At 37.0% G+C, this 17,694-nt stretch overlaps 1 protein-coding gene across 8 annotated transcripts in view; it reads right to left on the reverse strand.

Annotated features, from left to right (window-relative positions):
• Positions 1-17,694, reverse strand: part of CDKAL1 (CDK5 regulatory subunit associated protein 1 like 1) — a 607,158-nt gene that overhangs the window by 387,700 nt on the left and 201,764 nt on the right. For all 8 annotated transcript variants that reach the window (XM_027959157.3, XM_027959153.3, XM_060403461.1 and 5 more), the window contains one exon: positions 3,036-3,156. In XM_027959157.3, coding sequence (XP_027814958.1) covers positions 3,036-3,156 — 121 coding nt within the window. The remainder of the gene's footprint in view (positions 1-3,035; positions 3,157-17,694) is intronic.

Here is a 17,694-nt window from a genome sequence, read left to right on the forward strand (position 1 = left end):
CAGAGTGGACCAAATTTATACATGCAATACAGCAAGGATAAATAATTGAACATAAAATTGGGACAGTATAGAAGGAAAAGATAAGTGCTATTTAAGAAATAAAGGTACTCATATTATACACAATATGATCAAATAAATAGTCGTCTCAGCTCATCCACAATCTAGCACAATCTGAGAGTTTCAATTTGTTCCTTGGCTAAAGCAACCAATACACCCCTTTTACATTTTAATTTAGAACTGTAAAACTGTAGAGTTTAACAGTCACTTTGATAATTTACCAATACATGGAATGAAATTTGTTACAAATGAATCCTTTCCCTAACTGATAAATACAACATTTAAATGAAACTTGTATATCCATATTTAATTTGAAAGCCATAAAACTTTGAAAAGCGTAAGATTTTGATGGAGGTGATCATTTTCATTTGAAAGAAATAATTACCCATAGAACTCTTAAAATATTTAAATGTAAACAAAAAAAAAGCTATGAACTCTATCAGAGGTTTAAAAAAAATCAAGGTAAAGATGTTAAGAGTGATACCCTTGACAAACACTCACAGAGATACTTTCATCTGGGAACAAGTGATAAGGCTCCAATTGACTCCGAAGAATGATTAGCAGTCGGAAAAGTTTAGAAACTCTTACCTCAAGGAGTGACAGTATGAACTGAATCCTCTTAATAGTGGAAGAATGTTTGCTAATTTACTTACTAAGGGGCAATCCTATACAGTAATAAGAGAGATGTAAGAGGATGAGAGAGTGAAAGGAAATATCCAGCAAGCTTTAAAAAGTCCATAGCCTCATTTTAAGAAACACTAAGTCCAAGAGAAGAAAATGTTAAATTATAATATAGGGGAAGAAATTTTTAACTTAATGCATTTACAATGGCTACCTATGGGAAATTTTGAAAAATGTATAGCCAAATAAATCAGAAATAATTTAAAAATACAACATTAATTCAACATTTATTGAGTACTTACTTTGTACTAGACACTGAAGTCAGAGGTAGTAACAGTGACAACTGAAATACTTTCTAAACTCAGGATGCTCACGATGCGGTAGAAAATATAAAGTATACATTCTGAAAAGTGCCACAGTCAAGGCAGACAGGGAATGCTGCAGGTGCAGAGGAAGGCCTTCAGTCATGAGGGAGGGACAAGCAGCCACCCACAGAAAGGGGCACACAACACTGTCAGCAGGACTGCCCGAAAAAGTGGAGAATAGTAAGACTTGCTTGGGGCGGCGGCGGGGTTCTGAATCTTCCACACTGAGAGCCAGAGTTAGTCCTGGACAAGTTCACAAAGTCAGCTGAAAGTCCCCCAGGGCTTTTAGGGAAAAATCAACATTCCCTGGTCTTTGGCCGCAGTGGTGGGATGAACCAAAAGGTGATGAGACAAGAGCAAAGATGACCAGTGACAACACACTTGCCATAGTATAGGGGTAAAGGATGGCACGTGCTGGGAAAGAGGCAGGAAGATGCTGAAGCTGGAGAGATAAGTTCACCTGTTCTCAATGGGAAAGGGCATGAAGAAAGCAAAGGGCAGGTAAAGAACAATTTTTTTTTTTTTTTTTTTACTTTGCAATACTGTGTTGGTTTTGCCATACATTGACATGAATCCACCACGGGTGTACATGCGTTCCCAAACATGAACCCCCCTCCCACCTCCCTCCCCATAACATCTCTCTGGGTCATCCCCGTGCACCAGCCCCAAGCATGCTGTATCCTGCGTCGGACACAGACTGGCGATTCGATTCTTACATAATAGCATACATGTTACAATGCCATTTTCCCAAATCATCCCACCCTCTCCCTCTCCCTCTGAGTCCAAAAGTCCGTTATAGAACTCTGTGTCTTTTTTGCTGTCTTGCATACAATGGGCCAAAGAACTAAATAGACATTTCTCCAAAGAAGACATATGGATGGCTAACAAACACATGAAAAGATGCTCAACATCACTCATTATTAGAGAAATGCAAATCAAAACCACAATGAGGTACCACTTCACACCAGTCAGAATGGCTGCAATCCAAAAATCTGCAAGCAATAAATGCTGGAGAGGGTGTGGAGAAAAGGGAACCCTCCTACACTGTTGGTGGGAATGCAAACTAGTACAGCCACTTTGGAGAACAGTGTGGAGATTCCTTAAAAAATTGCAAATAGAACTACCTTATGACCCAGCAATCTCACTGCTGGGCATGCACAACGAGGAAACCAGAATTGAAAGAGACACATGTACCCCAATGTAAAGAGGGAAGGAAGATAAAATTTTAAAGGAGTAGGAAGGCTTAAATCCGTGGGAAATGAGAGGCAGATGCATAAATGGAGGGACCCCTTGATGTTTAAATTTAAGTTTATTATCAGCCTATGATAATGTAGATCAAAGTGGGAAATAAGTAACTTTATCAGATGCAGTCATAATTTAAACAAAAGGAAATAAAACCAAGTATGTCTCGTTATCCCAGGAGTTAAGAGTCAGGCAGAACTTCAGATCAACATGGAACTCAGAGTACTTGATATCCAGTCACAATGTGTATTTATTTGCAGTTTAAGGCTCATAAAAGTAACACTGAAAAAACCTTCATTTCAGATAGTTAAGAATCAGAATATGGTTAGGATCTTGGGCAATATTTACTATAAAACCCACTCAAAAAATAGTCAAAGATGATGGGTGTAGTAACCATTTTACAAAATGTAATACTCTTCTTAAAAAGATTTTATCCAAGGGCAGAGCTGAAAAATAAAATCCATGTTTCTAACCAAAAAGGAGAAGTTAGAATAATGTTAATTTTTTAATTTTTTATCTTCATAAAGACAAAAACCCTTGCTGCAAATATAAGTGTAACTGTGTACAGGGAACATCTTAGAGGGAATGATATTCAGGTATGATTCTTTAAAAAAGTCATTTTTTATTTTTCTTTCCCATGGAAATGTTCAATTACTTTCCTATATCATATAGCTAGGAAAACAAACAAACAAACAAACAAAAAACTAGAGTACACTGAATGTTTAATGAGTAAGTGCAAGAGAAGCTTACCCCGTATTGATGGAAATGATTTCTATCAGTGGATTCTTCCTAATCTTTGGCAAATCCAGTCGTGCTCCCCCCAAACGTTTTCCATTATCCTTTTTCTGACCCAACAGTCTCACAGAGTGACCTTCAAATAAAGCACATAAATATATGTGAGCATGAGTCATACAACATCAGTTTAATTTACTGCTTTCAACAAATGTGTTGATATTTGCATTTAACTTTTTCTTTTATGAAAACAAACAAAAGTGACCCAGAGAAGATATGATCATTGACCCTAAGTAATACTACCAAAGGGAAAGACAGCTGTGGCCAAGTCCTCCAGTCATAAGCGCCTTGCTTAGAATATTTGCACATTTATACTGCACTAATGAGAGAAATAGGAATATCTTCAGCGTGTCATGCCACAGGTCTGAGTGGTCTCTAACACAGACATGTACAGGAAGTAGGAAGGGTTTACTTGGTCCTGAAGGTCAAGTGCAAAAGCAGATCATCTGCTCAAGGCAAACTGTCAATCAAAGAAGTAAAAAATAAAAAGCTGAGATAAAATGACACATGAGGGTTGGATTTTTAAGAAAAAAAAAGTTTTTAAACAATTTTCCAAAAACCATTACAAAAGAATCAGAACACTAAGACCCATTAAAATTCTGAATTAACTGTAGACTTACAGACAAGTTGGAAGAACTGAACAAAGAATTTCCATCTGCTTGATATTTCCTAATTATTATTTTGCCATTTTATTTATACACACACATACAATTTTTTAATAATATCACTGAGGTACATCCTATATAACTCACCCATTGTACATACACAATTCAACAATTTTAAATGAACGTATACAGCTGTACAGTCATCATGACCCATTTTTAGAACATTTAGAACATCACCTCCAAAATTCCCTCAAGCTTATTTATAGTCTATCCCTGCTCCCAAACCAAAGATACATTTTGTTAATCTATCAACCAGCTGATGAACATTTGGACTGTTTCCAATTAACACCTTTTATAATAAAGCTTCTATATCTGAATACAGATCTTCATGCAGATATATGTGTTCATTTCTCTTGGATAGATATCTAGGAAAATTGTGGGTTATGCTGTAAATTTAAATTTTATAAGAAAAAACTGTTTTTGAAAGAAGTGCTACCATTTTTATATCCCACCAGCAATGTATGACGGTTTGAGTTTCTCCACATCACCAAGACCTCATACTGTAACTTCTGAGAACAGCGATTCTAGTGGGCATGTTGTGGTATATTGTGCTTTGAGTGACTATGCATTCCATGATGATAAGGATACTGAGCACTTTTTCATGTGATTAGCCAACTGTACTCCCAATTGGTAATATGTTGTGGTGGTTAATTTTATATGTCAAGTTGACTGGGCCACAGGGTCCCCAGACATTTAGCCAAACACTATTTTGGGTGTGTCTGTGGGGGTGTTTCCACATGAGACTGATATTGAATTAGTAGACTTGAGTAAAGCAGATTGCTCAGCCTAACACTGGTAGGCATAATGCAATTAATCAAAGACTTGAACAGAACAAAAAGGCTGAGTAAGAGGGAACTTCTCCCACCTGACTACCGAGCTGACTAATCGGTCTTTGCCAGCCTTCAGACTCAGAATGAAATATTAGATCTTCTGGGGTCTCATGCCTTCCCAATTGCTTACCAGAACTTACACCGTCAACTCTCCTGATTCTCTGGCCTTTGGGCGTGGACCAGAACTACACATCAGCTCTCTGAAGTCTTCACCTTGTTGACTATTGGGAATTCTCAGCCTCCTTGATGGTGGGAGCATGTAACATAATAAGACATGCCTTTACACACACACACACACCCTACTGGGCTCTCTTTCTCTGGGGAACCCTCACCAGTGCAAATGTCTACTCTAGTATTTTGCCAATATTTTAGCTGTAGTGTTTGTCTTATTATTGAATTACAAGAATTCTTTACATATTCTGGTTATATGACCTTTACGACATATATGATTTGTAAATATTTTCTCAGTCTGTGGCTTACAGTTTCACTTTCATGATAGCATATTTTGAAAACTGAAGCTTTTTTAAATTTAATGAAGCTCAACTTACTATATTTTATTTTATAGCTCATGCTTTGGGTGTCATATCTAAGAACTCTCTGACTAGACCAAGAGCCCAAAGATTTCTCCTACATTTTCTTCTACAAGTTTTATCATTTTCACTCTAATAATTGGGTCTAGGGCCCACTGTGTTACTTTTTTTTAATAAAGGTCTAACTTTATTTTTGCACACAGATATTCAACTGTCCCAGCTTCATTTCTTTTCCTTCTTCCTCCTTTGTGTTATTGTCATCACATATATTAACATATACTGCTGTGAAAGTGTTAGTTGCTCAGTCGTGTCTGAATCTTTGCGACCCCATGGACTGTAGCCTGCCAAGTTCCTCTGTCCATGGAATTCTTCAGACAAGAATACTGGAGAAGTGGCCAGTCATTCCCTTCTCTAAGGGATCTTTCTAACCCAGGGATCAAAGAAGGGTCCATTGCATTGCAGGCAGATTCTTTACCATCTGAGGCACCAGGAAAGACCTCAAATAGTTGTATAAACTCAAAAATATAATGCTAGAATTGTTGTTTTATACAATTGCATGTTTTTTTTTTAATGTTAAAAATATCTAAGTACAGAGTACAATATATTTACCCACATAATCACCACTTCTAGCACTCTTCATTTCCTCCTGGGAATTTCCATTTGGCACCACTTTCTGCCTGAAAAATTATCTTTAATAGTTCTTGTAAACCAAGAAAAAATGTTATTTGGAAATGTCTTTGGTTTGCTGTTATTTGTGAAGGATACTTTTGCTAGGTATAGAAATCTTAGTTGACAGTTTTGTTCTCTGAGTACTGAATGCATCACTCCACTGTCTTTGACCTCTGTTGCTTCTGATGAGAAGTCAACCATTAATCTTGTTGTTCTCCTACACACAGTATTAATATGTCATTTGTCTTATGCAATAAAGATTTTCCCTCTCTTTCAACAATGACTATGATGTGCATAGGTGCAGATCTCTTGGATTTTTCCACATGGAACTCACTTTGGGGTTCCAAAAAGCTAAGTAACAGTTTTCATCAACTTTGGGAAGCTTGTTGTTGTTGTTATTGCTTTTTTACTGGATTCTTTTGTGACTCCCATGATGATACATCTGTTGGTGTGCCGGATGTCCCACTGGTCTCTGAGGCCTTTCTCATTTTTCATCTGCTCTTCTACCCAAGTCAGGTCTTTCTCTTCGTCTATCCACAAATGTTCTTCTGCCATCTCAGATCTGCAGTTGAGCCTCGCTAATGCATGTTTCACTTCAGCTACTGTACTTTTCAACTCCAGATTTCCTACTGGTTCTCATATAATTTCCATTATTTTGTAATTCTTTATTCAAGTCATTGTCATCATCCTTTTCTTAAGCCTTTTAACATCACTTCACTTAGTTCTATCAAGTCTCTGTCTTCTAAATCCAACATTTCTGGCCAAAGACAATTGATACTTACTGCTTTGTCCCACCTTGATTATGGTTATCCTTGGTTTTGTTTCCTTTCATTGAAGCATAGTTGATTTACAAAGTTGTGTTTAATGTCTGCTACATAGCAAAGTGGCTCACTTACACGTATATTTGGTTTCTTTGTATCTATTATAATATTTTATTAAATATTAGAAATTTTAGGTAATATATTGCAGCAATTCTCAATTCACATTTATCCCCTAAAGGTTACTGCTGTCTTTGTTTAGTAATTCACCTGGACTAAATCTATGAATTCTATGTCTCTACAATGAATGGCCATTGATCTCCCTTCTTGGTTTTTTTGGCTTTTATGTCCTCAGACTAACTTTCTAGCAATCAATTCTGTATCTGCATAGCAAAGCTAAGTGAAGGACTAGTCAACATATGCTCAAACACCTTAAGCCAGGAAAATTCCTAACTATGTGTTGTTGACTAATCTGTGTGTGAGCTGAGAACATTCAATGTTAGGGCCATTTTCAAGTCTGCCCCACCTTTTACTTTCTCCTGGACTTTTTTGGGTCCTCTCCCATCTTCTCAGGGTGAGCATGCAAGCTCCAGCAGACAGGTAAGTTTAAGTGGCTTGGGCCCGCTCTGGTCCCTGCTAGGCATATGTACCCTCTAATCAACCTTCAGTCTGTGAAGAGTTATCAAGCATCCTCTCTCTGTCTCACTTCCCAGAAGTCTCTGCTAAAGCTATTGCTAGTCTGTCTGTCTACTACTTCTGCCAAACAAGCTACAACTTCAGGTATATAGAGTCAGAGACACTCCATCCCCTACCTACTGCCACCCCCTCCACCAAACCTACTCACCCCTAGCCACTTGCCATTAAAGTCTAAACAGTTCTTCAAGTCAACTGAGGCTTCTTGGTGCAGCAGTGAAGCTGCTGGTTTTCACAGCCTGCTCTGCCCTAGGTGAACAACCTTGCCTATGGAGCTGAGGAAAGAAAATAACAGTACCACCTTAGACTCACACTGTTCTTACCAAAAGCACAAACACCTTAGACTCACACTGTTTTTACCCAAAGTTCAGTTGTTCGCACAGAGACACACTTCTCAGTTTGCTGACTGCTATTGGTCAGTTTCCACAGTGACAGAATGGTTTGGTTTTGACCATTTGTCCAGTTTTATTGCTGCTTGTGGGGAGATTTGTTGACCTTCACATACAGTCATGCCACAAGCTAATCAAAGCCAAATTTTTAAAAGCAATTATTTAAAATAACTTCAAATACATAATTAGCACAGATATAAGACTCATATAAGCAATTATATATATGTTTCATCATCCCTCAATTCAGAAAGATATATTGCTTAAACATCTCCTGTTCAGATAGCTTTTCAGGACTAGAAGTAATAAAACCATTAGTCATAGCCTTTTTGTACTAATCACTTTAATAAGAAACATTAAGTACTTCATTTACTCTGAAAATTCTTGCTCTGATGGAGAAACATAGCTCGACTCAGGCAAGCATTTGGCATACCAGATTTCACAGATTTCCAAGATAAGTTCAACTCTTCTATCACAAGTCTAGTTAATGAAGAGGTGAGCAAGATTGGCATGATAACGTAATAGTTCTGAGAGATGCCAAAAGTTCAATAATGACTATGCAAAGGCATGCTATTTTCATACTAGCATGAGACAAATTTCATTATATCCTGCTGAGACTTCAGCAATATGAGCCTGTACTAATAACATTTGATAAATTATTCATCTCCACTATCTACATGCAAATAAAGGAACATATCTCTGCTTGATGATATAATGAGTTATTTTCCAATCCAATGATTCATTAAAGAGTGGCAGACCTAACAATAGTCTGGGTTTTTTTTTTTTTTAATTGAAAAAATGTACTACACTAAAAATAAAGTAGGAAATAATATAAAAGCCCTTCATTATATCTGGCCAAAGATGAAAGAAAGGAAATTCTATCACATAATGATTATTAAAAATAAAAATAAAAACAGGGCAGCAGTATAAAACTTTTACACCTGTTATATATCATCTCTTTTAAAAATCTTTTTGCAAACAGAACTGCTGCATCAAATCAACTCCTTATATCTATAGGCCACAGAATAAAAACATATGCTCTTAATATTAATACAGATCACTACCCATTATATGAGTAGGTATCAGTATTACCCTCTAAAACAAACTGAAATTTGGCAAAATAAAGAATAAAACTGAAGATGTCTTAAACAAGGTTTATCTGTGGGACAGAAAGATAGGAAAAAAGGACTCAGGAAAGGGAAACATGCTCAAGGAATAAAAATCTGGAAGGCAAAAAGGAAACTCTGAGAGCGAATTTATATTGAAAATGAACATGTATACTTCTGAAGGGACCAAGCCACATGGACCACCATTAGACACTCACACATGGCTTCTCTGTTCAATTCCTTCTGGATGGTCACTGATGCCTAGCACTGTAACAGAAAGAGAATGCTGTTCAATGAATACTGATTTATTTTGTGACTCCTGTAAATTTCATCACCCTTTGTGGCTAAAGAGAAGGAGAGGAAGAAAAGAAAACAGGACAACAGAATTTGAAAGAAAAGCCGAGTAAAAATATTAATTTTTACATCATTTCAACGGGCCTTCCTGATAGCTCAGGTGGTAAAGAATCTGCCTGAAATGCAGGAGACCATGGTTCAATTCCTGAGTAGGGAAGATCCCTTGGGGAAGGAATAGGCTACCCACTCTAGTATTGTTGGGCTTCTCTTGTGGCTTAGCTGGTAAAGAATCCACCTGCAATGTGGGAGACCTGGGTTCGATCCCTGGGTTGGAAAGATTCCCTGGAGAAAGGAACAGCTACCCACTTCAATACTCTGGCCTGAAGAATTCCATGGACTATACAGTCCATAGGGTCGCAAAGAGTCAGACACAACTGAGCACCTTTCACTTTTTCAATCACACATAATAAGAGGAAGAAGTATTAATAGGAACAGTTGGAAACAATTATGCTCAGGATGGCCAGGTCAACTGATAATAACATGAGACCTCTGAGGAGACAGAAATAAAGATGTAAGTGATTAAAACAGAAATGTATGGTTTTAACGCAAGGATGAAAAAAGAAGATTGCCTTATATGTAGAATGGGACACACTCAAATGTTCTATTTCCAGAGATCTTTTATCTTTCCAATTTTCAATGTAAATTCACATTTCATCTCCTTTAAATAATGGTCAAATATGTCTCAGTGGGCTTATTAACTATCTTTAATAAACTTCTCTCTAAGTTGTTACAAGTGTCACATAAAATTCATCCTGTTAAACCAAATTTAATTTTAAGCCTGAGGCTTTCAGCAGTTATTTATAAATCAGCTACAAAACCCTGATTCTGTGCTGGTTTTTACATTTGATCTAATTCAGTAAAGAATGTTACTAAACCATTTTATTAGCTAAAATTATTACACATTACAAAGTATGGAACCTAAAGCTAGTTTGCTTTATATAATTCACTATGCATACTTGTGAATTCATAATACTGACAAACCTATATGAAAAAGGCATGTTTTGAACAATAATTGCTATACTTGTTGAATTAACATTCAGTGTTCTTTTGGATTTTTCAGGGGCAAATAATCTTTTCCAAATCTCACAGGGCTAACTGCATTGAACATTATTAGAGCTGAGGAAAAACATCCCACCCATACATACTAGAAAACCCAATCTGTCAACATATCAGGAATCCAATTATAATGGTGATTTACAAGCAGGAACGTACCAACCCCTGGAATATGTGTATATATAAATAGACACATACATAGAGTGATAGAAATAGGACTACCTACAAAATACATATTTATTAATGAAACAATGTTTCCATGTAAAAATCAAACCTCCCCCTCTGATTCTTCAAACTACAGTGAGTTATACAAAAGCCTTAGAATATCATTACACATTAGAGGAGCACTGGTAATCTGGCAGCTTGTATTTCAATTGTTTATTTCTTTTCCTTTTAATTTCTTTTTCTTCTAACGGCTCTATAAACAACCAGACTTTCCTTTAATATTTCATCCATTTCACCTAATTTTAAAGGTCATTCACTATTTCCTTAATATGTGACCACCCACCTCCACCACCACCAGAGAGGCCTCATGCCAAATTTTTTCATCCCTTACTAACTGCTCTCACTTCACACAAATTCAGTCCTATTAATAGCCATTCCAAAGACCTATCTGAACCCTAAGCTCTGGGTCAGCCCGCTGGAAAACTTCCTAATAAAGCAATCCAACACGATGCTGGGGACAGAGGGTAAGAGAAGGCAGATATATATTCAAGCAAAAATTTCTAAAAACGAGTAAATGCACTACAAACACAACTCTCACCTAAGTAAACACAGTCCCATCAATTTGAATATGGTTTAAGAATATTAGAAAGCCAGTGCTCAATTTACTCTGTTTTTCTACAAAATGTTTGGCACTGTTTCTTGGCATAGCCTCCAAAGGCTTTTTAACTACTTAATTACACAGAAAAACAAAAATTTGGCCAAAAGTTTGTCTCTACTCCAACCAATGTCATTCTTTAGATGTAGGCTCCTCCCAAGAAAGCCAGCATTCTCCAACAGTCACACTTAGTAACTCTCTTGAAATACTGTCATCTTAAAAGAAGAGAGCAATGTAAAACAAAGAAGCTGGGTTAAGTGAGAGAAGCAGCTAATCTAAGCTGGAAAATTTTACCTGAAATTCCAGAATTGATGCAAAAACACAATATCAGTACAATTTGAGTGTCAATTTTAACTACTAAGATTTCAGCAATCATGAAAATTTTTAATGTTAACTAGAACAATGACACTTAGAAAAAGACAATAAGAGAAGAATAGTAAGAATCAATGGTCCAAAAAGACAGAATTCAAAGCGTGAATAAAGTAAAAGTGAAGAAAGCCTACTAAAGTTCTGATGTTACCAGCATGCATTTTCAGAGTTTGGGGTTGGAGAGGAAGACAGGACAAGAACAAAACACAAAGCCTAACCCCCCCTAAAAGTTTGAGGGTTATTTCAGTATCAAAACTCTTGTTGCACAAAAATGTATTTATATTGTAATTATAATGATGTGAAATTAATGTATGATCTGGAACTATGGCAACCCACTCCAGTACTCTTGCCTGGAAAATCCCATGGATGGAGGAGCCTGGTAGGCTGCAGTTCATGGGGTCGCACAGAGTCAAACACAACTGAAGTGACTTAGCAGCAGAAGTAGCTGGAACTATGGAAGATGTAAAGAGGAAAACATGTTGGAATGGAATGTTCTAAGGCAATTTTTTTTTCTTTTATTTGCACAGCGTTATTGGTATAACTAATGGCAACTATTTTAAAGTCATCACACTGGACAAAGAATACTTATAATAAACAATCTGCATAAGCAAGATATCTTCATTAATGGAAATACCCTCTGGAGGCAAACTATCAAAAGCACTTAACTGTATGTTTTAATTACCTCTTTTCCAAGTGGATATATCTTTTATGACAATGAGAGGAGACCTGTATGGTGCCAACTTATTTTTCACAATCTAAACCAAGTGTACATCAAAATACTCAAATGTCCAAGCAGTTCCATGTCAGTAACTCCACCTTAGTACTAACTCTTAAAGAACTCAGGTCATTGGCTACAGTAGGCTCTCCTGAATTCTAAAGTTAAGTAGCTCCAAGACTTTAATGTTTATAGCAGTAAAGCTACTCAACACTTCAGTTTCAGTAAGTAAAGCACCCATAGGAGTAATGCAAAAACTTACATCATTGCTCATGCTCAAACCCATATTCCCCAAATTACTGTACCAGGAATGGAAAGCAGAGATAACAGACCTAATAACAGATGGCATTTAAGGGTCCTTAAAAAAAAGAGAGAATGATATTATACAAGAATTGAGAACCTGCAAGCCACATTTAACTTTCAAAAACTGAAGACCCAATCCCCAAGTCCAATCACAAATGAACATGTCAAGTTCCTCCTGCTATTATTCAAATCATTATAAAATATGGCAGAGGAGAGGTGGGAACAGTATAAAAGTAGCCTCAGAGGAAGGAAGGAAGGGAAGGGGGCATCCGGCACTTGCTTATTGGCTTTCAGTTCACACTCATGGTCCTCAACCCCTTGTGACAGGCATCATCACTGCCTTTCTGCAAAAATGTGGACAGTGAAACAAGTGTAAAAATGTAAGCAAAACAAAGAGGAAGCACATTTTATATCACAACAGAACACACTAATGCACACGCATAACTGGAACAGAAAGTTCCAAAGTGCTACAGATGAGTAAAAAAATGAAGTATGTTTGAAATATTATATTTGTTATTTAGGTACAACATAAAGAGTCCCCAAATACAAACACCCTGACCCCCAATAAACTATTCCGTCCTGAGTCACCACAATGACTTCTGCCCTAAAGGGATTTAAGGTCTTGAGGAAAACAACTTGCAAACAAATAACTGGAATGAAGTGCCAGAGGTGATCAACGTCCTTAAGTACAGTGGTTCACCATGAGAGAGTGGTCAGCTTTCCTTAAAAAAAGAAAAAGATCAGGAAAGGCTTCAAGGAGAAATGACACAGTAGTGTGGGAGGCCAAGCAGGAGAGGCGCCAAGTTACATACATGACTACTACATACGTTTCCCAGCACATCTGGACACCATACTACTAACACAGCGAGCAGATCTTTGCTACAATTCCTGCTTGTTCATTTCCCACTTCTTAAAACCAGCCTATCACTACAATCAGAATTCACTGAGAAGACTTATTAAGACTTGGCATAAAGGAGCTCCACTGTGAAAAACCACACCTTCAAAAATTCAATGTGTCTAAACATAGTTTATGAGGTAGAAATTATGTGGGTTTGAGATGAATTCTTAGTTCTAATCAGAAGACTGGTCAAACATTATTTTTAAAGCTTAATTCAAACCTTGAGTGTTGAATACTGGAGGGAAAAGAAAAACAATCTTAATTCAAGAAATTACAATTAATACTGATTATGAAATATTAAAGGCTGAAAGCTATCCACATCAAAATCCTCTGGTTACAGCTTCAGTACTTATCTAGCCTAAACACAAAACTAGAATTTAGAACATAGGCTATATCCTTAAAACACACAGGAGGATTTTCTTGACCTAATCATTTGACAGTAAAAACTGTACAAACTGTGTTTTACTTTAAAACCTTCAAAAATTACCCTTTAAAAAACACCCAAGAGAATGCTCTGCAGAATCTCTTAGCTTTTTTTTTTTAGATTAACTTTTTATTGGTTGCTTACAGTTAATGAATATGTGTGCTCACTCATTTCCTAAATTAAATACCTTTACAACAAGATTAAGACTAAAATATGCTTTTCAGAATTTTTTTAAAAGATATAGCAAATCTTTACTGAAGTGAAGTGAAGTGAAAGTCGCTCAGTCATGTCCGACTCTGCGACCCCATGGAGTATATGGTCCATGGAATTCTCCAGGCTGGAATACTGGAGTGGGTATTCCCTTCTCCAGGGGATCTTCCCAACCCATGGATTGAATTCAGGTCTCCCATACTGCAGGTGGACCCTTTACCAGCTGAGCCACCAGCAAATCTTTATCAACTCTGTACAAAAAAGTTTTTTATGATGGCACAAAATAAAATCTCATGCAAAACTGAGAAGGAGAGAGAAAAAAAAATCACGTAAAGGAACAAAATACGTGAAGAATATGACAGGGAACTAGAAATAGGTGAGCCAGGACCTTAGTCAATAGTCAGGAGGGATGGAGATAATAAATAGGTGTCACTTTCTCACTTCCCTCCATTCAAGGTAAGCAGCTTAACAGAACTGGAGATTAGAGGACTAGGTTTCAAATTATGGTACACTGCAATGTACCATAATTATGGTATAATCAGCAATGCCAGGTTCCTGTGGAGTACAAATGAATTAACGTATACGAAAGGGTAAGCTACAAAGAGCCAGAAAGAAGTTAATTACAGTTGCTACTGTAATTAATGCAATTGTAATCCTATCAAGACCTATAATGCAAATGACGCTTCTCAAAAGGAAGAAAGCAGGGAGATTTTTACAACTTTAAAGCACTGTATGTTAAAGTCAGATTCCATTTATCTTTAAACCTCTGGAGGGCTAGGAAATAGGTCACAAATAATTGCATTGATAATGATAATCAGGTTTTCAAATGGTTTTTTTTTTTAATGTATAAATCAAAGTAGATTCAAGGTCATCCTTCTCAGATCACTCGCTGGCATTCTGATATTATTTCTTGGATATGAAGAAAGAGAAAGAAGGCAGAAGTAGGGCACCAGGGACTGCACCTGACCTGGGTAAGTCTAAGCGTACGAGCTCAGACAGCCATGGCTATCTTCTCACCCCAGGACACCTGAGTGACAGGATCCTGAGCATCATACCAGTGACTCACAAGGCAATGAATCCAGCTGAGAGGCCATGTGGCAGTCTCCAGCCTGGCTTCCCCAGGTTCAAATAAAAGACCCTACTATCTTGCCATTCTGGCGAAGGGTCCCCCTCCCAGCAAACACTCTAGAGAATCACTGCTGCAAGTGAAGTTCATGCCTTACATTAAATCCTCTCAAATTACTTCCCCCCCACCCCGCCACCAGCAATCCCAGCCACCAAGATGCAAAATACCTGTCTCAAAGCCCCAAAATAAAACACGCCCCAGGGTAGAACTGAAAGTTGCTTTAGAGAAGCACGAAACTATTAAGCAACACGGGGAAGTACACAGCCTGTCACCACCTAGGAGGGTGATACCAGGGAATGGAATAAGGGCAAAGGACTGAGGGAACTGTCTTTATTCAAGACCCTCTGCATTGGAGAATATGAGGACACAGAGAAGCAAAATGCACAGTGTGTCTGCCACAAATGCCTTCAGATTCATTTTGTAAGTAAGACAACATAGGGGGAAAAAAGGAAAATCTGGCACGTGGAGATTAGGCTGCGAGAAAAAGCTACTGACATTACAGTAACTTTTGCTAGAAATCACTGTCCAAAATGTCACCATTTCCTTCTAATGATGGGCTCAGAAGCTCAGTTTATATTGCAGACTCCCAACACACCTAAAATTTCCGAGTTGAAGGGACCTACCATATCCTACAATTTATGGCCCAGGAAATGGAGAACCAAGGAGCTTGTGTGGGTTGTTAAACATGACACTGTGAGCATCAGAGCCAAGTATTTCAGCATAACCCTGCATAGTCTCAATCCATGATTCTCACCCATTACAGCACCAGACTTCAGCGCAGCTTAAAGAAATGGTGCACTTGTATTTTCAGTTACAATAAAGATTTCATGTGTTGGACAGCATCTTTTATGAAGACATTTCAATTACTATTTGTTTCTTACTCAATGCAGCATACGCTTTGTTATAAAACAGTAGTACTGATTAAGTTTCTACTTAAAAATCCATCCATAGTTGATCTCCTAACTGGAGATTCTGCAAATGAATTTTTCCATCCTCAAACTAGTAAGTAAGTGAAATTGGTGTTTATTCTTGCAGTCTCCGAAGTAATGGCTGCATGTATGCTGTGTGCTTTGTAGAGGGTTATGAGATGAAGTTTTCAAAGAAAATATGTGCATCTTCAAACATTAGATACAAAACTTTAATATTAACTGAGCATTCTTTCTCAACATCAGTTGCTAGCAAGATTAAATTTTCTAAGGAAGGGCCAACGACATCACCTAATAGAAGACAACCTACAACTTGTCTCATTAAGTTAATTCTTCTATCAAAATGTTCAAGAAAAAGAGGATCAGATTTCAATTTCCTGTCCAGTAACATCTGAGCCATCAAATTACTCTATGTTGCCAGTTTTCTCACTTGTCTGTGATATATGATTTTACTGGCTATAAAGTATTTTTAAGAAATTTTTCAAAGATGTCAAAATTTTATGTATTTTTTGCTCCTGGGGTTTAAGATAGTACACCTCTAACATGATCTAACATGGTTTTTCACTTTGTATTTCTATTTTTATAGAACTCAGCTATTAAGTACTAAAGAAGAATTACCAATACAATTTACTATTTTGTTGACAGTCATATGGAAACAGACAACACCACAATCAACCCACAATTTTACTCTCTATTTAAAAAATGTAATAAAGCTGCTAGGATTATTTCCCCTAAGTTTACAGTCTTAACTATTCTTGCCACATTTTACTAAACAAAAATAGTAGAGTCTTTAAATGAAGACAAACTTTTCCAAATAGTAAGAAAGTACATATACACAAGCAGAGTATAAAAGCAGTGTACCACATGCTAATTCTCTAAAAAGATAGTTACAATAAAAGAACTTAGGTACACTGCAGTTTTTTTAATTACATTAATTTTAAGGACTTCTATGAGAGCCTCAAAATAGGATTAATTGATCTACTTGGCATTACTAAAGAACGTAGCGAAGTGAAGTGAAGTTGCTTAGTCCTGTCTGACTCTTTGCGACCCCATGGACTGTAGCCTACCAGGCTCCTCCGTCCATGAGATTTTCCAGGTAAGAGTACTGGAGTGGGTTGCCATTTCTTTCTCCATAAAGTAGAGTAAACAGAAATTGGAACTACAGGACTCGGAGATCTTTACATCCGAGAATACCAAATACTTGAAAAGAAAATTATTACAGACATAATTAATGTGACTGATGTTCAAACTTTATAAACTGTTTTAACATGAACAGCACTCACAAAAATTTAGAATACAATAATGCATTTTTAGAGAATTCAACAATCTGCAATCTGCCAAGGCAGTATCAAACTTTGCAAAGAGTTAACATGTAAACCTAATTTTCACAGCAGGCAAGTCTTTGTTAATATTTAAACAAGGAAGGATGAAGCTGCTTTACAGACAGATCACTGAGACCACAAACACATGGGCTGGGTCATGGGAAGCCTGAGAAGTTCAAACTTAAAGTAATTTCCTTTCCTTGTTTTGAACAATCAAATCCAGTGAACCATTATAACAGTTATGTGAAAACTACGTTACAATCATCAGCCTGACGAACTAATCAACACTCTGCACCCACCCCACTCCCACTCTGGAATAAAGAAATCGAAGTTAATGAAACACCCAAGTCTTCATATCAATAAATCCCATTATCAGTAAAGGCAGCTGCAAACCATAAGATCATGCATCTCTGAATAGAAAATATAAGTGATGAACACACAAAGTAGAGTAATTATATTA

The sequence above is a fragment of the Ovis aries genome, chromosome 20 (genome assembly GCF_016772045.2).
Source record: "Ovis aries strain OAR_USU_Benz2616 breed Rambouillet chromosome 20, ARS-UI_Ramb_v3.0, whole genome shotgun sequence".
In the NCBI taxonomy this organism is placed as follows: domain Eukaryota; kingdom Metazoa; phylum Chordata; class Mammalia; order Artiodactyla; family Bovidae; genus Ovis; species Ovis aries.